Here is a 21342-nt window from a genome sequence, read left to right on the forward strand (position 1 = left end):
GATATAGATTTATAAAATCAAGGAAAGTATTCTGGATATTAATTGTTAATAATAGTATAATTCTATGGGACACCTGGGTGGTTCATTCGGTTAAGTGGCTGCCTTCAGCTCAGGTCATAATCCCAGGGTTTTGGGATCAATTCCTACAACGGGCTCCTTGCTCTGTGGGGAACCTGCTTCTCCCTCTGCCTGCTGCTCCCCCTGTTTGTGTTCTCATTCTCTCTCACAAATAAACAAAATCTTTTTTTGGTACAGTAACTGGCTACTTAGGAAGAAGGCTGGATCCCTGTTAAATACTTTATCAGTCAGGGTTTCCTGTAGGAATGGAAACTCTGCAGGTATATCAAAGAATAGAATTTAATACAGGTCCTTAAAAACCAGAGAAAAAGGGGCACCTGGGTGGCTCGGTCAGTTAAACATTTGACTTTAGCTCAGGTCATGATCCCAGCATCTTGAGATTGAGCCCTGAGTTGGGTTATGTGCTCAGTGGGAAGTCTGCTTTTCCCTCTGCCTTTCCCCCTGCTTGTGCTGTCTCTCTCAAATAAGTAAGTACATAAAATCTTTTTTAAAAAAAGTCAGAGAGGGGGGCGCCTGGGTGGCTCAGTGGTTTAAGCTGCTGCCTTTGGCTTGGGTTGTGATCTCAGGGTCCTGGGATCGGGTCCCGAATCGGGCTCTCTGCTCAGCAGGGAGCATGCTTCCTCCTCTCTCTCTCTCTCTGCCTGTCTCTCCATCTACTTGTGATTTCTCTCTGTCAAATAAATAAATAAAATCTTTAAAAAAAAAAAAAAGTCAGAGAGGGGCACCTGGGTGGCTCAGTGGGTTAAGCCTCTGCCTTCGGCTCAGGTCATGATCTCAGGATCCTGGGATCAAGTCTCACATCGGGCTCTCTGTTCAGCAGGAGGCCCGCTTTCCTCTCTCTCTGCGTACTTGTGATCTCTGTCAAATAAATAAATAAAATCTTTAAAAAAAAAATCAGAAAATTGTAGGGGCAGCAACTGGGGACCAACACACTTTTAGACTCAAGATTATAGCATCTTCTGGGATGCAAGGCACAGAAGTCGGCGCCATTGCTGCCACCAGCACTGCCTCATGCCCATGCAGCTGGTAACAGACTGAAACGTGGAGGCTAGTTGCTACAACTTCAGGAGGCAGCAGCTTGTCCACTAGTACATTATGGTAGATGATCTCTACTTTCCACATCTTGAACAAATGCAAATCACTGGCAGAATCTAACCAGTCCTGAACCCTGCTTATCTCTGAGTCTGCCAAACTTCATTTTTAGTCTTTCATCCCCTGTATGAGATGGGGTATGAGATGGGGAGGCCTGGGACATAATGCAAGGGCTAAGAGACAATACCTAGCATACATTCTCACACTAAAGTCAATCCCAGATGGATGAATTATCTATAAAAATAAAATAAACCCACTGAAATGTTCCAGAAGAAACGATGAGTGAATTTATCATTTTAGTTGTAAAAGGTTATTTCTAGGGGCACCTGGGTGGCTCAGTTGTTAAGTGTCTGCCTTTGGCTCAGGTCATGATCCCAGTGTTCTGGGATTGAGCTGTGCGCGTTGGGCTCCCTGTTAAGAGGGAGGCCTGCTCTTCCTCTTCCCTCTCCCCTGTTTGGGTTCCTTCTCTCACTGTCTCTCCTTCAAATAAATAAAATCTTAAAGAAAAAAGGTTATGTCTAAGTACAACATACAATTCAGAAGCCAAAAAGGAAAAGCGATGGGTTTTTCTACATAAAAATTTAAAATGGTGATATCCATCAACTTGTTGACTCTTGGACAACACAGGTTTGAACTGCACAGGTCCACTTATACACAGATTTTTGGGATAAATACAGTACAGTACTGTAAACACATTTTCTTTCTTTCTTTTTAAGATTTTATTTATTTACCTGAAAGAGAGAGATTGAGAGAGAGAGCATGAGAGGGGGAAGGGTCAGAGGGAGAAGCAGACTCCCCACTGAGCAGGGAGCCTGACCAATCCCAGGACTCCAGGATCATGATCTGAGCCAAAGGCAGTTGCTTAACCAACTGGGACACCCAGGCACCCCTGTAAATGTATTATGATTTTTTCATTTTTTTCCTCTTACTTTATTGTAAGAATACAATATAAAATATATACAACACAAAATTTGTGCTAACCTACTTTGTTTTCAGTAAGGCTTCTCGCCAACAGCAGGTTATTAGTAGTAAAGTTTTTGAGGGATAAACAGTATTTCAACAGATTTTCAACTGCATGGTTGAGGTGTGGGGGCAGGGGTCAACACCCCCAAACTTGGCTTTAAAAAGTCAACTATATTAAATGCACAAATACTTTGACTGGCTAAGCAGAGTAGTGCAGAGGAAGCGTGCTGGGCCCATACTTTGACCGGCTATGCCATTGCTAGAAATTTATATTATAGAAGTATTTGTGAGTGTTTGCAAAGGTATGTATCCAAACAAGGCAGCATTATATGTAAGAGCAAAACTCTGAAGATGAGTAATACATAAAATCGTGAGGCTACTATGAGGCCAGGTAAAAAAAGAGATTTGAAATGAAGATGTTCCCTTTGCATAACACATGTGCAGAAATATCCTTTTATTATCCAACCTTACACAAATATTATATTGATTTTATAAAGTCAATAGGTGCTATCTTGATAGGAAGATTATGGTGCATTCTTTTCTTTTTTGGTAACTCTCTGATTTAGAACTTTTAAACTTCCCAACTTCCCCTTCCTCCCCTTCCCCCCCAAAAGGTAACTTTTGTAACTATACATTTATTTTCTCTTAGAATATTCACACTTGTTTTTGGTTTTCTGCTTTAAACATACATGAGTTTGAAATTATATAAAACTGTGTTCTTTAGAAGTATCTGGGAAGACAGTAAACACTGTGAAATTATTCTATTTCTATTAATGACAGAATTATTTTACACATAAAAGAAATTATCAATTTAAATTGAAAAAAAAAACTGCACTTACAGAAAATCATTCTATGACACACACACTTACAGGTTTTTACTTTTACAGCCTTTTCATTTAAAATCATTCTTTCCCAAAAAACTATATTTGAGCATAAGACAGATAAGTATCTGGTAATTAGTATGTACATAGGTAGTTATGAAGAATCACCCACAATTCTAATATATTCAGTTCCAGAGGCGAAAAATTTCCTTTGAGAAAGCATTTTAACATTTCCTCTCATCATCTACAAAGCAGCGACACTATTTAAATTATTAAAAATGGCAAATCCAATGATATGTAACCATAAAGTCCCTTAAGAAATATATTTGAAAAATCAGTATTCTGCAAAATATTTACATTGTTTAAATTACATGATAGCAAACTTGTCTTGATTTATTTTAGTTGAATCTATTAATAAGAATCTCCAAAAAAAATCATTATTCATCCTTAATAAAGGAGACTTTATCCTTGGGTTTATTCAGCATCTTTATATCATCCAAAAGCTTTCTGGGTGTTAAAATATGTGTAGAACCTGGTAGGAGAAAAGATAAATTTTCAGAGGCCAGCAGTTAAGTAGATTCTCCTTGGCTAATTATATTGCCCTGTCTCTCAAATTTGCCAAGTGTCATAGCTTGGGACAATTTAACAAAATTTCTATAAGACACATTCCTGAAATCTGCCTACACCACAATATCTTATTCCTTCCTCCACTGCACAGCATGCTCAGTAAACCACTTCTAGTACTTTGTCTACTTTGTGCGATACATGGATATGCTGACAATCAAAACTGGAGGTTTGACTCTGGAAAACAGCATGGAGGTTCCTCAAAATGTTGAAAATAGAACTGCCCTATGACCCAGCAATTGCACTACTGGGTATTTACCCTAAAGATACAAACGTAGTGGGCGCCTGGGTGGCTCAGTGGGTTGGGCCGCTGCCTTCGGCTCAGGTCATGATCTCAGGGTCCTGGGATCGAGTCCCGCATCGGGCTCTCTGCTCGGCGGGGAGCCTGCTTCCCTCTCTCTCTCTCTCTCTCTCTGCCTGCCTCTCCATCTACTTGTGATTTCTCTCTGTCAAATGAATAAATAAAAAAAAATCTTAAAAAAAAAAAAAAAAAGATACAAACGTAGTGATCCGAAGGGGCACGTGCACCTGAATGTTTATAGCAGCAATGTCCACAATTGCCAAATTATGGAAAGAACCTAGATGTCCATCAACAGATGAATGGATCAAGAAGATGTGGTATAGGGACGCCTGGGTGGCTCAGTTGGTTAAGCAGCTGCCTTCGGCTCAGGTCATGATCCCAGCGTCCTGGGATCGAGTCCCACATCGGGCTCCTTGCTCAGCAGGAAGCCTGCTTCTCCCTCTGCCTCTGCCTGCCAATCTGTCTGCCTGTGCGCGCTCTCTCCCCTTCTCTCTCTGATAAATAAATAAAATCTTTAAGAAAAAAAAAAAAGAAGATGTGGTATATATACACAATGGAATACTATGCAGCCATCAAAAGAAATGAAATCTTGCCATTGCGACAACATGGATGGAACTGGAGCGTATCATGCTTAGTGAAAATAAGTCAAGCGGAGAAAGACAACTATCATATAATCTCCCTGATATGAGGAAGTGGTGATGCAACATGGGGGCTTAAGTGGGTAGGAGAAGAATAAATGAAACAAGATGGGATTGGGAGGGAGACAAACCATAAGTGACTCTTAATCTCACAAAACAAAGTGAGGGTTGCTGGGGGGAGGGGGGTTGGGAGAAGGGGGGTGGGGTTATGGACATTGGGGAGGGTATGTGCTTTGGTGAGTGCTGTGAAGTGTGTAAACCTGGCGATTCACAGACTTATACCCCTGGGGATAAAAATATATGTTTATAAAAGATAAAAAAAAAAATTGTTTAATAATAAGGGCAAGACTAGAACATAATATTTTAAAGGACATATCTAATAATATCTAAATAATACAGCATTTTGAAGTCATTCCCTCAAAATCAGAATATTTAAAAATCAAATTACCAAAAAAGTCAACCACAAAAAACTCTAGTACATCAAATAAAACACACTAGGATTAAAAAGTTTTTTTGCATTCAACAATTTAGACCTACATGTAACTTACAACATAAAGTTCTGCATTTAGTTTGTTTAAAAAAAACTGAAAAGAGGAAAAAATGTCTTACCAATAATAACTTCACAGGATTTATGTGCCTGAGAAACTTCATAAGCACAACGCATTTCAGAGTACGTAATTCCTCCAATTACAAAAATGATCAGCTTTGACCCATTTTTTCGGTCCTCTAAGTAATTAGTTCTGGGTTTCTGGCGAGCACTAAAAAATGGACACATAGAAACATGTTAAAAACATTTCCAAAGCCATAGTGCTTGTAGGGTTTTTTAAATTTATTTTTATTTTATTTTTATTTATTTATTTGACAGAGATTGTAAGTAGGCAGAGAGGCAGGCAGAGAGAGAGGGGGAAGCAGGCTCCCCACTGAGCGGAGAGCCCACTGTGGGGCTCAATCTCAGGACCCTGAGATCATGACCTGAGCCGAAGGCAGAGGCTTTAACACACTGAGCCACCCAGGCACCCACTTGAGAATTTTTAAAAAGCCCAACTCAAGCAAACTCAAATTTGGCACCAATTACCCTGATTTTATGGAAATGAATTAACTATGGTATGACTAGAGAACCAAGACAGCTTAGGTAGGACAGCCCCACTTCAAGTTTAAGTCTGACCTAATAGAGTTTGGGCATATCACATATAACTTAGTTCAGGATTTTTACCCACAAAATAGAGCTGACACTCTATATACCTAAAATGTCTAGGACTTGCCTTTTTTTTTTTTTTTAAGATTTTATTTATTCATTCAACAGAGAGAGAGAGGGAGATCACAAATAGGCAGAGAGGCAGGCAGAGAGAGAGGGAAGCAAGCTCGATGCGGGTCCCGATCCCAGGAGCCCGAGACCACGACCCGAGCTGAAGGCAGAGGCTTAACCCACTGAGAGACCCAGGCGCCCTTAGGACTTACCTTTAAAAAAAAAAAAAAAAAAAAGATTTATTTATTTGAGAGAGAGAGAGAGAGAGAGAGAACAACTGTAGCGGGGGAGGAGCAGAGGGAGGGAGAGAAAGAAAACTCAAGCAGACTCCCCACTGAGCACAAAGCCCAACGTGGGGCTTGATCCCAGGACTCTGAGACCATGAACTGAGCCTAAACCAAGAGTCAGATGCTTAACTGACTGAGCCATCCAGGTGCCCCAAAAGTCTGACTTTCTGAAGTCTTAAAAATCCTCTTGTTTCAGTGCCACTCCCATTTTTTTTTAACTTCCGAAAGTCATAGACTTCTCAAGTTCTCTTACTTCTTCATATGAAATAGGAGTGTCAGTTCTGTTTTCGAGAGGTACAGGGAGGTAAGCATAGGTACAGATTTGGAGCCAATGTGGTACTGGGACACCTGATGCTGGAACTTAGTGAGGTAGGACGGTAGGAGGTACTGAAGACATGTCTGCACTCCTGTGTTCACTGCAGCCTTATTCACAGTAGCCAAGACATGGACAACAATTAAACACCCATTGGTGGAGAGAGGAATAAAGAAAATGTAACGTACATATGGAGTGGAATATTATTCAGCCTTTTTTTTTAAAGATTTTTTTCTTTTTATTTATTTGACAGAGATCACAAGTAGTAGGCAGAGAGGCAGGCAGAGAGAGAAGCGGGGGAAGCATGCTCCCTGCTGAGCAGAGAGCCCGACATGGGGCTCGATCCCAGCACCCTGGGATCATGACCTGAGCTGAAGGCAGAGGCTTTAATCCACTAAGCCACCCAGGCACCCCATATTATTCAGCCTTTAAAAAAAAAAGAAGGAAAGGGGTGCCAAGGTGGCTCAATTAAGCATCTGCTTTCTGCTCAGGTCATGATCTCTGGGTCCTGTAACTGAGCCCTGAGGTAGGCTTCCTGCTCAGTGGGGAACCTGCTTCTCCCTCTCCCTCTCCCTCTACACCTTCCCGAGCCTGTGCTCATGGTCGAATGCTCTCTCAAATAAATAAAATCTTAAAAAAAAAAATTAAGAAAAGAAGGAAATTCTGCCAAATGCAACAACCTGGATGAACCTGAAGGACATTATGTTAAGTGAAATTATGTTGGACTCAGAAAGATAAACACTGCATGACCTTATTTCTATGTGGAATCTGAAACAGTCAAATTCACAAGGCAGAGAAGAGAATGTTGGTTGCGAGGGACTTAGGGGGTGGCGATGAGGTAGTGTCGGCCAAAGGACACAAAGTTTCACTTATGCATGATGAATAAACTTTAGAGATCTAATGTATTGCATGTTGACTTATAGTTAACAAAAATTATATTGTATGCTTGAAATCTGCTAAAAGGGTAGATCTTAAATGATTAAATTAAGCCTTCTCATCACACACACACGTAAGAAAATAGTAAGTCTGTGGAGGTGATGGATTATTAATTAGCTTGTGGTAGTCATTTTACAACATACATGTAGTAAAACACCAAGTTGTAGATCTTAAACATATACTGCTATTAAGTCAATCACATCTTAATAAAGCTGTTAAAAAAAGACCTGGTTACAACTCTGATTCTGCTTCTTTCTAATTCAGTAAGACTTTTGGCAAGTTGCTAAACCTCTCTCTAATATTCAAGGGTTGTTTTTAGGATTAAATGAAATAATGCAGAGGATACATGAACCATGGAATCTGGTACAAGGGAAGCACTCAATAAATAAGAGCTAATATTTCTATCATTTCCTCCCCCAGATGCTCTATAGCACTGTCCAATACAGTAGCCACTAGCTACATGAGACTAAAATTAAATTAATTAAAATTAAGTGAAATTAAAAACACAGTCACACTAGTCACATATGAAGTAGCTGACAGCTCCATGTGGCTACTCATATGACATTTCCATTACTGCAAAAAAGTTCTACAGGGTAGCACGGCTCGAGATCACAGGAATCACTTTTTTTGTTCTCATATTCCACTGGTAAAAATTTTGAGCTTTTATGTGAAAAGTATTTCAAAATAAAAATTTATGTACTTCTATTAAAAATATATATTAGTTTATAAATTATGTATGTATACTGGTATATATTAATAAAACTTAATATCCCCCCTTTTTAGGTAAAAATAAATATCCCCCTAAAATCATCTTGCTAGCCATTTGGAAACCATGTTCTAGAGGACCTCTAAGACCCTGAAATGTAGGATCCCATGGTAAACTTTAAATTATGCTCTTGTTTAGATAATTTCCATCTGCCATCATAAGGAATGAAGAGGGAGTAAACAACAGGAAGAAAGTAAAGAGAATCAGTAACTGGTGTTGAAAGATGAAACAGGAATAAGATACACTCATGATTCCCATATAAAGCAACTCAAAGAGACATTAAAAGTGCAATTTTGGTTTAGAAACTATTTCAAGGGCATCTGGGTGGCTCAGTTGGTTGAGCATCCAAATTTTGATTTTGACTCAGGTCATGACCTCAGGATTGTGAGATCAAGCCCTGGGTCAGCTCTGTGCTCGGTGGGAAGTCTGCCTAAGATTCTTTCCCTCTGTCCCCACCCCAACTCTTGCACACCCACACACTCTTTCTCTAATATAAATACATTTTTAAATTTCTTTTTCCAAAGAGCTATAGATTAAGAACAACAACAAAAAAGAGATAATACTGCTCAAAACAATTATGTGACTAACAATTTTTAAATTTCTGAATTAAATTTCTGAACAGCAATTTTAGGACAATGGGATTATATTTATTTAGTTTCATATACAGGTATAATATGTTGTGCCAGTGTTTTACATTTTGATAGATATAAAAATAACAATTAAAGTCCTAGATCCTGAAAATCTTACTCTAGAACGCACATAGAAGTTTTGGTTAAGTAAGAGTGAACTTTTTATTTATTTTTTAAATTTTTTAAAATTTAAATTCAATTAATTAACCTATATTCTTTGTTTCAGGGGTACAGGTCTGTGATTCATCAGTCTTATACAATACCCAGTGTTCATTACAATACATACCCTCCCCAATGTCCTTCATCCAGTTACCCATCCCTCCACCCCTCTCCCCTCCAGCAATCCTCAGTTTGTTTTCTATGCTTAAGAGTCTCTTATGGTTTGTCTCCCTCTCTGGTACCATCTTGTTTCATTTTTAGGAGTGAACTTCTTCTTAAAAGCACAGCTGAAATCTCCAAAGGTTAGCAATAAAGAGGAAGCTAAAACTAGAGTGGTAAACTGAGTTGAGTCTTGGCCTGCCTTATGGAGTGTTAGTCTAATCTTAGCAAACAAGGGACTTAGTCTAATCATTTACCTATTTAATGAACAAAAGAGACAAAGCCTTAGTATTGTGCAAAGTAGGGAGGGGCTGGGAGATGACACTCCTGCATAAGGTAGGGCACTCATTTTTTTTTTTTAATGATAAAGTACATTTTCATACTGCTTACCTGGACTCATTTAAAATAGGCTACCGTTAAAGAAAAACTGCTTCTTTAGTGACTATGCTTCCAGAAGAGTTGCCAACGTAAGAGTTACTTTGGTACCATTTCAGTTGTTAGTCTGCAATATCATAATGAAAATTTCACTGGCTTTCATTGATAGGTTTACCTTACAGCTCCTGAGCCATTCCATACTGCTGGACACTGGGAACAATATGGCCATTCTTTTGAATCTAATCTATTATCAATGGCATCCTAGAGAAGAAAAGAATTAACACCATTTAAAAAAACGTACATTCTAGGATTTTCAAATTTTGTATATTTTGCGTAAGACTCAAAACTTGTGTTTACAATTAAGGAACCTAAAGATATGTAAATATTTAATAAAATAAGGTTAGCCCTCTCTCTGAAACTTATTAAACTTTACTTGCTTCAAAAATTAATGCAATCCTTTACTTACTTATTAAACCAGTATTAAGTGAATGTCTACATTTCCTCATTTGCAGGGTCTCCATACTGGTGTAAAGGATTGCAGAGACCTTATCAAAACCTTTTATCTCTAGAGTGCTAGGGGTTTCTAAATACCATCCTAGTCCTGACATACCTCTTAGGCTACTGGAGAGTCCAGGCCTGGCCCTTCTTTGCAGTTGCTCTAAAATAGGCTGTGCATCCCTGACCTAGGGGTAATCAAAACAATCCAATGGGATGAGAGAGTTTTCCTTTTCATTAAAAAAAAATGTTCTGCTTTAGAGTTACATTTTATGATATACGTATATGTGTAAGACATGCTATATATAAAGATTATGCTTCACCAGTACAGTAATACATAATTTGCAAATAATGACAGTACAAGCTCATGTTCACAATTTTTATGGTTAAGTATGCATGATTAAAACAGTTTGGCGACCACTGCTTTATAGCACAGCAGTGTAAAAGGTATTATTAGTAAGTGGGCATAAGGAATGAGCACAAGGTACTCAGTAGTCCATGAATATTTCATTAAAATTGTAAGAAGCAAGAAGAAATCAAGTTTCAGGAGAAATCCTGAAGGCTGAGAATGTCACTGGGCCAAAACTGGATTTTCTTTTTTTTAAATTAACATGCAAATCTTCGGTACAGGGTTCAGGAAGTCAATTCTTATTTCAAAAGTACTATCCAAGAAAGACTACTTAGCTACATCCTTGTTATGGGAAGAGAAAAAAAATCTTATGTTGATTCTAGATTCTTATCTAGATTCTTTAAACTTTTCATCTATTATTAAGAATGTGTGGATGACATAAAATTAGCCAAGCAAAACAGGAAAATCATAGTCCTAAATTACACACATTTAGTTCCCAAAGCAAAGTAAACAGGTTTAAGACAAAGGAAAACTGGAATAAATAAAACTGTATTATTATAATTGAAGAACCAATGTCATAATTTTATTCTCATAATACCACTTTTACTAATCATTTTCTAATTTCCCATAATTGAATATTTCTAAAAGCAAACAGTACTAAAGGCATAACCCATCTGTTGGATAGAATAGCAAACTACAGTTTACAATTTACAGTTTAATAACACACTTTTTCCAAGAATACTGGAGTCACTTTCTAACAGTGGTCATATGCAAATATTATTTTGTTGAACTTTCATTCAAATAAATTATTTACACTTCTGCTACATATAGTTATTTAAAACAGGTTTTTTTTCACAAGATAGTAATGTATGCTTACTTTTATTTATTTTGAGTCAGTCAGTGTGTAAGTTTACTTGAGATCTTCAAGGAAAGAATTTTCAAATTTCTTTTCCTCTCTTGACCCCAGATACAGCCTTCTTTTGTGAACCCTCCCAGTACTGCAGAAATTCCTGACTAACAGATATCTCAGACTGATAAACATACAAAAAGTAAAGAATACTGTACAGAACACAATTAGGGTATAAGTAAAATTTAATGGACTGTACCTCCAAAATATCTTTGATAAAAGGTGTCCATCGAGAGAGTTGAAAAGTTTCTTCTGTAGACCTATCCTTTCTTAACGGTTTGTTTTGTTGAGACTAATACAAATAGAGGAAAAAAATTTAAAACCTTTAATCTTATTTAGTAATATTCTCTCACTACATTTTCTTAAAAAGGTATTTAAATTAAAGTAAATACAAGTAAAAACTAATAGTGGAGGGGCACTTGCATGGCTTAGTCAGTTAAGTGTCTACCTTTGGCTCAGATCATGATCTCAGGGTCCTGGGACTGAGCACCATGCTGGACTCCCTGTTCAGTGGGGAGTCTGCTTCTTCCTCTCCCTCCGCTCCCTGGCTCATGCTCTCTCTCTCTCACCCACTCTCTATCTCAAATAAATAAACAAAATCTTAAAAATAAAAAAAACAACTAAGAGTGGAAATGCTTGCTCAAAAAATCTGAATAGATGGAATCACATAAATTCACCATATTTTGTGCTCTAAAGATAAAAATGTGTAACAGTATATATTTACTCAAAAGTTCTATAAAACTTGATGGGAAAGAGATTCTAAACACAGTTCTTTCAAAATTTGCTATAAAGGGAATCAGAGAAAAAAGCAAAAGAGCAAATTGTAACAGAAGACATAAGATATAAATTTACTAGAAAAATGTATTTTTCCAAATACATATGGAAAAGAAAACAAAATTAAAAATTTTTTACTTACCGAATTTATAGAGTGAAATTAAGAAGACTATGTGGATTCCCATATAAGAAAACATTTTTAATGCAAACAACCACATATGTACCGATATGAATATATACTGAATGTGAGATTTCTTACTGGGGGGACGATGGGAACACCAAGGTAACTCCAGTTACGGATCATGTCACTCTCATTTTCTATTCTGACATTCTGGATCAACCTGTCCAAATTTTCTTCCGTGGTTCCTTAGATAAAAATACGAGTGTACAGTCACATAACTGTTACCACAATCATGTCTAGGTTTCAGGTGGTACCCATGAATATAAAGCTTATTAAAGAAAAAGCAAACATTAAATTATATACCCTTTGGTCTTCTCCCAATTTCCTATTTTTCCTTATATTTTATCTTACCCAATGTCAGCTACTACCTTTGAATTTTCTAAGACTCTCTTATGATCAACAGTAAATTACTTATTATAAAGGGATTTTAGAGCTGAGTATTTTAGTATATTGATGAAATAAAGTCTCTATTACCATTAATACTGAAGATGTAAAGTAGAATCGCTCTTATTTTATCATAATTATCATGACTTTTGTTGAGAAGAACTGGAAGAAGTACTCGCATAGAATCTTTCACCTTCTGTCCTTCTGCATCAGTTCCAAGTGCCAGGTCCTTAATGACAATTAAATATAGTCAGTGACCTATAATCCAAATTCACTTTTCAGTTAAAAATATCTTAGATCCAGGGGCTCCTGGCTCAGTCAGTCAGTACAGCATGATCTCTTGATCTCAGGGTTGTAAGTTCAAGCCCCACATTGGGTGTAGAGATTACTTAAAAATAAAATCTTTAAAAAGATATCTTAAATCTTGCCACATCTTTTTTTTTTTTTTAATTTATTTATTTGACAGAGAGAGATCACAAGTAGGCAGAGAGGCAGGCAGAGAGAGAGAGAGGAGGAAGCAGGCTCCCCGCTGAGCAGAGAGCCCAATGCAGGACTCGATCCCAGGACCCCGAGATCATGACCAGAGCCTAACCCACTGAGCCACCCAGGTGCCCCAAATCTTGCCACATCTTAAAGTAACATTGATGATACTTCCAGTGTAGGCATCACTGGTAAACTACAAATTCTACAAAATATAAAAAGTAAAAAAATAATTCAGAGAGAAACTAATTAATCTAAACCTATGCTAATATGGTAGCCCTGAGCTACATATGGTTAATGAGTACTTGAAACATGGCTAGCCTGAATTAAGATGTGCTTGTAAGTGAAAACGCCAAGTTTCTTGAAGACCTGATGTGTAAAAAAGGAATGTAAATTATTTTGCTAATAATTTTTATATTGATTACATGTTGAAATAAGATTTCAAAAGCATTAGGTTAAGTCAAATAGATTATTAAAATTAACTACCTTTGTTTCTTTTTGCCTTTTGATGTGACTATAATTGACCCTTAAATAGCAAAGATTTGAAGTGTGTAGATCCATTTATACATGGGTTTTTCAATAGATAAAGCACAGCACTTTAAATGTATTTTCTCTTCCTTACGATTTTTAAAGAAACATTTCATTTTCTCTAGCTTACATTACTATAAGAATATAGTATATAATACATATAACATACAAAATATTTGTTAACTGCTTATCAGGAGGGCTTCTGGTCAACAGAACATTATTAGTGTGGGGGGAGTCAAGGTTTGGGAGGACAAAAGTTATACATGGATATTCTACTGTGGGGGGTCAGTACCTCTGATCTTCGTTCAAGAGTCAACTATACTACAATATTTAAAATTACATATGGCTTGGGGTGCCTAGGTGGCTCAGTTGGTTAAGCTTCAGACTCTTGATTTAGGCTCAGGTCATAGTCTCAGGGTAATGGGATTGAGTCCCTATAGTTTAAGATTCTCTCTCCCTCCCCCTCTGCCCTTCCCCTGCTCATGCTCTCTCTGTCTCAAAATAAATAAATAAATAAATGAATGAATGAATAAAATTACATAGGGCTTGCATTCTAGTTCTCTTAGCACTGGTCTAAACATTTTTGACATTATGGTGAGGGGGGGTTCTAAAACAAGTAAAATGAGCCAATGCAGTACACTGCAAAGTGCTGCATTAAATGTTGCCCCTACTCAGAAAGGCCTGACAATCAGAGGTATTCTGAAATAATGTTCCAAACCCTAAAATTATGACATTTAACCAGAAATGCACAATCACAGATTAGGAGGGACTACTTACTGTGATACTACTTATAGCTACCTGAAAATGCTGGTGGGGAGTGATGTATTTCTTTTTATTTATTTTTTTGTTTGTTTTTAAAGATTTTATTTATTTATTTGACAGAGAGAGAGGAGGCGAGAGAATACCAGCAGGGGGAATAGCAGAGGGAAAGAGAAAAGCCGGTTCGTTGCTGAGCAGGAAGCCGCACGTGGGACTTGATCCCATGATCCTGGGAACCTGACCTGAGCCAAGGCAAAAGCTTAACCGACTGAGCCACCCAAGCACCCCTTTATTTTTATTTCTTAAGTAGGCTCCATGCTCAGTGTGGAGCCTTACATGGGGCTTGAACTCAACCCTGTAGAGATCAAGACCTGACTAAGATCAGGAGTCAGATGCTTAACTGACTGAGCCACTCAGCTGCTCTGGAAATTATGTATTTAAATACTGCCTAATTGATCCCCCTTCTAAGAGAGATTCTGCAATTTAGTACACCTTACAAAGTTCAATCCGGAAATTTATGATGACATAGGTTATTTCTTACTCTGTACATACCTGTTCACTTTTGCAGAGCTTTTCTATATTAGGTTTGAATTTACTCATGCAATCTTCTGCTAAGTTAAGATGGACAACTTGCTGAAAAAAAGAAAAAAAAACAAAAGAATTCAATTGCTTAAAGTAGTTTAATTCCTTTTTGTGCAAGTGATATTAAACTTTTGAGATAGGCCTGAAAGAAATTATGGGCTGAGGCAAAAAAGAGGTACCATGAAAAACAAGTAAAATAACCCAAGAAAGAAGAAAAAGTAAGAATTAAGTGAGAATTAATATGGTCCACAGGGGCTAATCAACAGAGAGCAAAAATATGAATATGTGTTTAAGAGTGTTGAAAATGAAGGAAAAATGAGGGAAAAAAAAGCTAAGTCCTGAAAGCCCAGCAGAAAAATGTTTTTGAAATTACATTGTTGGTCCTTGATTAGGGTGCTGTATGATAAAAAATGATTTATAATGACTCACAGGAAAGACTGATACAGCAAAAAGAATAGTTTACCTGCCAACATGGCTTAACTGCTCCTAACTACTAATACATAACTCTGAAAGAACCAAGTAGAACAACAACTGCTGGTTAATATAATGTTGCATTTTCTTAAGTTGATAAATACAAAATTCTCTGTCTGGCTATTGAAGACAAAGACACAAAAATCTGAAGCTGGATTTGGATGAGTATAGATTACATACAAAGAACACTACTGAGAAGCTTAGATATTTGGAAAATTTCTCAGACCTAGAGTAAAATTTTAGAGTATAACTAACACCAAGTATTCCATGACACCCACTACTAAACCTGACTATAGAAGTGGACAGACTAATAAACTAAAAATGGTAAAGTATCTCATACACAATATTGCTTACCTTTGTAATCTGTTTACGGAAATGAGGCATCTTTTTCATCAGTTGGGTAAGAGCACTAAGCGATGTCTAGAAAAAGAAGTCAAACATTTTTAAAGCAAACTTATAATTCAGGTATTCTATAACAATTTTTATATTTTCTTATTTTTTTTTCTTCTTCTTTTTTTTTTTTTATTATTTCTTTTCAGCGTAACAGTATTCATTGTTTTAGCACCACAGCCAGTGCTCCATGCAATACATGCCCTCCCTAATACCCACCACCTGGTTCCCCCAACCTCCCACCCCCCGCCCCTTCAAAACCCTCAAGGTTTCTTTTTCTTTTTATTATTTTTTTTAAGATTTAATTAATTTATTTATTTTAGAGAGAGAGAGAGAGAGAGAAGGCAAGCGCATGCCCAGAGAGGAGGGGCAGAGGGAGAGGGAGGGTCTTAAGTAGATTCCATGCTGAGTGTGGAGTCCAAAGTGGAGCTCAATCTCATAAGCCTGAGATCTCGACCTGAGCTGAAACAAAGAATCACATGCTTAACTGACTGTGTCACCCAGGTACCCCTCCATATAACAATTTTTAAATCTTGCAGTTATATTGCTAATTTTCTAAGTATCTGACAAGTTAAAAAAAACACATTCAAGAGACGTTCAGTTTCAGTCACAATAAAGTAGCTGATATCAAAATTATTCTCTCCCCATAAATAAAAATAGAATTGGACAAAATAAACAAGACAACAACTCTCAGGCAATGGATAAGAAAAAGAGCTCACAGTTAAGATACTTAAGCAAAAGAAAGCCCAGGTGATTCTAGCACTCATCCTGGCTTTTCCCTGGGACACTTTCTAAAAGTGGTAAAAGGATAGAGAGATCAAGTAAAAAGCACTAGTCTCTCTAGACAGAGGAAAAAGAGATAAGAGTTTGTGGCTAGTGAGGAAGGGTCTGGGAGGCAAGGTGCTAGAGGGAAAGAGTCAGTCACAACATAACTTGAAGATGTAACTCAAAGAGGCATTGCCTTTGGAGCCCTAGCCAAATGCTAAGCTGCGTGTGTAAAGGGCAAAACTCTTAAAGGCCTAGCACAGAACAACTGCCGGGACGCTAAATGCTAGACAGGGATTTCAGAGGGGTCTTAATGCCAAGAAAATACTGGTATTCTCTGATTCAAAGAAGAGTGCCAAGTGAACATCCCAGATGTGCAGTACTAGGACTGTCTTTGAGCTAAGTACAAAAGGAAATACACTCACCCTAACAGCACCTGGCATGATGTCTCAACAGAATTAAGGTTATTTATGAGCAAATTAAATGGCTGCCAGAACAAAATCAATAGTCTTTGCAGAGAGAACATCATCTAGAGTCTCTGCAAGTATGCTAAAATATTACTGATCATGTAAGACAGAAAAATGTGAGGGGCACCTAGGTGGTTCAGTCATTAAGCATCTGCCTTCAGCTCAGGTCATGATCCCAGGGTCCTGGGATCAAGCCCTGCATCAGGCTCCTTGCTCAGCGGGAAGCCTGATTCTCCCTATTCTACTCCCCCTACTTGTATTCCCTCCCTCACTGTGTCTCTCTCAAACAAATTTTTGTGTCAAACAAATAAAATCTTAAAAAAAGTGATCAATACCAAAGTGATAAAATAGTCAATAAATGCAGACCCAAGACAAAGAAGATATGGTATACATATACAACAGAATATTATTTGGACATTAAAAAAACCATCTTGCCATTTGAAACAACATGGATGGAGCTGGAATGTATTATGCTAATGAGATAAGTCAGTCAGAAAAAGAAAAATACCATGATTTAATTCACATGGAATCTAAGAAATAAAACAGATGAACAAAGAATAAAAGAGATGAACCAAAAAGCAGACTCTTAACTAGAGAGAACACACAGATGCTTACCATGGGGAGGTAGGTAGGGGGATGGGTAAAATAGGTAAGAGAGATTAAGAGTGTACTTATCATGATGAACACTGAGTAATGTATGGAATTACTGAATCACTATACTGTATACCTGAAACATAACACTGTATGTCAAACTATACTGGAGTTAAAAAATAAGAGGCTGACCCAAGACCATCCAGATGTTGGGAGTTAACAGAAAAGAAATTAAAAAATAACATATTTATGTTAAAGAAAACAGGAAAAGATGGACTAAACAGATTAAAGATACAGTATTTCAACAGAAAAGTAGAATTTATTTTAAAAATGCAATGAGGGACGCCTGAGTGGCTCAGTTGGTTGGACGACTGCCTTCGGCTCAGGTCATGATCCCGGAGTCCTGGGATCGGGTCCTGCATCGGGCTCCCAGCTCCATGAGGAGTCTGCTTCTCCCTCTGACCTTCTCCTTGCTCATGCTCTCTCTCACTGTCTCTCTCTCAAATAAATAAAAATAAAATCTTAAAAAAAAAAAATGCAATGAATGTCTTAGAACTAAATGCAATATAAGAAATTAAAAATACAGTGACTCTCCTACATTGCCAGCAGGACCGTAAAATGGCATAGCCACAACGGTATGGAATTTTCTTATAAAGTTAACCATACATTTACTATATGACCCAGCAATCCCACTTTTTTCCCCCAAAGATTTTATCTATTTATTTGAGCAAGAGAGAGAGAGCATAAGCAAAGGGAAGAGGTAGAGAGAGAAGCAGGCTCCTTGCCAAGCAGGGAGCCCAATGTAGGGCTCAATCCCAGGGTCCCATGATTATGATCTGAGCTGAAAGCAGACGCTTAATGGCCTGAGCCACTGAAGTGCCCCTCAGCAATCCCACTCTTAATTCTTTACCCAAGTGAATGAAAACATCTGTTCACACAAAACCTGAATGTTTTATTGTGGATTTATCATAATTGCCAACAGCCTGAAAAAAAAAAGTTCAGTAACTGAGCCATCCAGGCATCCCCAAAAATAACATCTTAAGTTTATTAATAGATGCTGAGTAAAATATCTAACAACATTAGCACAAAAGAGGAAGGGGGTAAATGCAGCTAAACTGTTATAAGGTTCTAAAATTATTCAGGAGATGCAAAAGTATACTTTAAGGTAGACTACAATAATGATACATTTTGAGACGCTAGGGTGGCTCAGCTGGTTGAACGTCTGACCCTTGATTTTGGCTCAGCTCATTATCTCAAGGTCATGAGATCAAGCCCCAAGTTGGGCTCCTTGAGCTCAGCACAGAGTCTGCTTGAGATTCTCTCGTCCTTTCCTTCTGCCCCTCCCCTGCATGCACAGGACTCTAAACAAACAAACAAATAAAATCTTAAAAAAGAAAAAAAAAAGGAATGTTACAGAGAAATAGTTTTCATAAACCTGGAATCAAATATCCTAAGCAAAATATTAGCAAACAGATTCAGTGACAAAGGAAAAGGATAATGCATTAAGACCAGTGCAACTTATTCCAGGAATGCACGACTGCTTTGTTATCACATTTACAGAAAAAAGGAGAAAAAAAATAATTTCAACAGATGCATTCGATGAATTCCAACCATTCTAATCAGAAAAACCACAACAACAACCTGTTTTGCCAATTAAGAACAGAAGGGATAAACTTGATAAAGGATTTATCAAGGGGTGCCTGGGTGGCTTAGTGAATTGAGTGCCCAACTCTGGATTTTGGCTTGTATCATGATCTCAGGGTGGTGTGATGGAGCCCCATACTGGTCTCCACTCTGGGTGTGGAGCCTACTTGGGATTCTCTCTCCCTTGCCCTCTGCCTGCCCCACCCAACTGTGTTCTCTCTCTTAAAAAAAAAAAAAAAAAAAGAAAGAAAGAAAGAAAGAAAAGAAAAAAGGAAAAAAAGGATATATCTAAAATAACCTAAAATAACATAACACTCAATGGTAAAATATCAAACATGTTTCTTCTAAGGCTGGGAATAAGACAAAGATATCCTCTATAATCAGACAAGGATATCCTCTATAATCAATTCTGTTGTACATTACAGAGCTAGGAGATATTAACCACTAAGTAAACTGTTTTAAAATGTATAAAGATTGGAAAGGATCAGGCTAAATATTTTTATTCATAGATGATATTATTGCATAATCTTTTGGAAAGATGGAAATGTTCTCTACCTTGATTAAGGTGGTAGTTCCAAATATATATATGTATGTATATACATATATATACATAAGTACATACATATATACATAAATATATACACACACATATATATACATATATATGTATGTATATGTAAAAAGTTACTTAGTATACACTTAAGATTTAAGTATAAGATTTAAGATTTAAGTATACACTTAAGATATATACATATATATGTATATGTAAAAAGTTACTTAGTATACACTTAAGATTTATGCACTCAGGTAAATTATACCTCAAAATTTAAAAATCTAGCAAAAATGCACTGATGAAATTGCCTAAATGGCTTTTTAAACATTAACTCGGGGCACCTGAGTGGCTCAGTGGGTTAAAGCCTCTGCTTTTGGCTCAGGTCATGATCCTGGGGTCCTGGGATTGAGTCCCACATCGGGCTCTCTGCTCAGTGGGGGGTCTGCTTCCTCCTCTCCCTGCCTGCCTCTCTGCCTACTTGTGATCTTGGTCTGCCAAATAAATAAAATCTTTAAAATAAAAAATAAATAAATAAACTCAATGAAGCAAGACAGACAAAATGTCGCTTGAGACTGATATTGGGCACATGGGACTTTGTTTTCTCTACTTTTGTATATACTAGAAATTTCCCAAAATGGAAAATTAAAAAGATAAAATAAAAATTTTAAACACATTTTAAAATTCACCATCATTATTTTGAATGTTAAATAAAAGTCTTACCTTTCCTTCTGTTGCTTTTTTTGTTGATGAAATTTCCTTCATTAGTTTGGGAATTTCCCTGTCAAATTTGAGAAAATTCTTTAGACTTCTAAGGTGTTACTCTTTACAGAAAAATTCTAAGATTATAAAATACACTTTCATGAACTTAGTGCCTAAAAAATATGGAATAAAAATTAAAATGGGTTCACATACTCTAACACAACTGCAATATGCCGATGTCGAATTCTGACCCAGAGGTCATCATCTTCTTCAAGGATTGCCTCCTTTTCTTTCCCATCTGTTTTGTATCTACAAGTAGACAGAAATATAAATCTTTTGGATTATCCCCCACCAAAAGTGGAAGAAACATTTTTACAAACAATAATTTTAAGACAGAGCTCAAGAAATCGAACAATAGACACATTCAATCCAGTATTTTAGGATGACAGTGAATACCTACTCAAAACTAAGGCATATTGCTTGCTATTCTTACATTAGAAATCAAAGTGCTATGTCTACCAAGACATTTTTGCTTTCAAATGTTAGAGTTTAGCTCAGCAAAATGTTGTTTTATGGAACAAATATCCAACATTCTACAATCAACTCTAAGAACAAGACTAAATTTGTATTAATATCTTCTAATTGCTTCAAATACTATTTCAATGTGTTCATAACCATCAGTGCAACTATCAAATATGCATTAAGAAAAGAACAGAGATGTCACCTCCAAATGTAGGCTATTAAATACTGAAGGTGTTGCAAAGTTAACATTTTCATAAACATGTATCCAAGTAAGTAAATTCATAAACATGTATCATCTGTTTCTATATTCTTCTCTAATCCTATAACCACACCTCCTTTGAAGAATGGGAAAGGAAATGAGAGAAAACTAATGTAGTGATAAAAAATTGTGATTGCTTTAATGAGTACTATTGA

General features: G+C 37.0%; 1 protein-coding gene across 3 annotated transcripts in view; it reads right to left on the reverse strand.

Moving 5' to 3' along the window:
• STXBP3 (syntaxin binding protein 3) overlaps nucleotides 1–21342 on the reverse strand; it is a 61708-nt gene that overhangs the window by 3082 nt on the left and 37284 nt on the right. The window contains exons 10-19 of one of the 3 annotated variants that reach the window (XM_082687591.1): nucleotides 20620–20715; nucleotides 20428–20485; nucleotides 15652–15717; nucleotides 14797–14877; nucleotides 12568–12706; nucleotides 12172–12278; nucleotides 11338–11430; nucleotides 9563–9648; nucleotides 5127–5275; nucleotides 804–936 (exon numbers count right to left, since the gene is read on the reverse strand). In XM_082687591.1, coding sequence (XP_082543717.1) covers nucleotides 845–936; nucleotides 5127–5275; nucleotides 9563–9648; nucleotides 11338–11430; nucleotides 12172–12278; nucleotides 12568–12706; nucleotides 14797–14877; nucleotides 15652–15717; nucleotides 20428–20485; nucleotides 20620–20715 — 967 coding nt within the window. In that variant the 3' untranslated portion in view covers nucleotides 804–844. Of the gene's footprint in view, nucleotides 1–782; nucleotides 937–2572; nucleotides 3487–5126; nucleotides 5276–9562; nucleotides 9649–11337; nucleotides 11431–12171; nucleotides 12279–12567; nucleotides 12707–14796; nucleotides 14878–15651; nucleotides 15718–20427; nucleotides 20486–20619; nucleotides 20716–21342 lie in introns of those variants that run through there. The other 2 variants (XM_082687592.1, XM_082687590.1) reach the window with 2 other exon arrangements.

The sequence above is a fragment of the Mustela nivalis genome (assembly GCF_964662115.1).
Source record: "Mustela nivalis genome assembly, chromosome: 10".
In the NCBI taxonomy this organism is placed as follows: Eukaryota; Metazoa; Chordata; class Mammalia; order Carnivora; family Mustelidae; genus Mustela; species Mustela nivalis.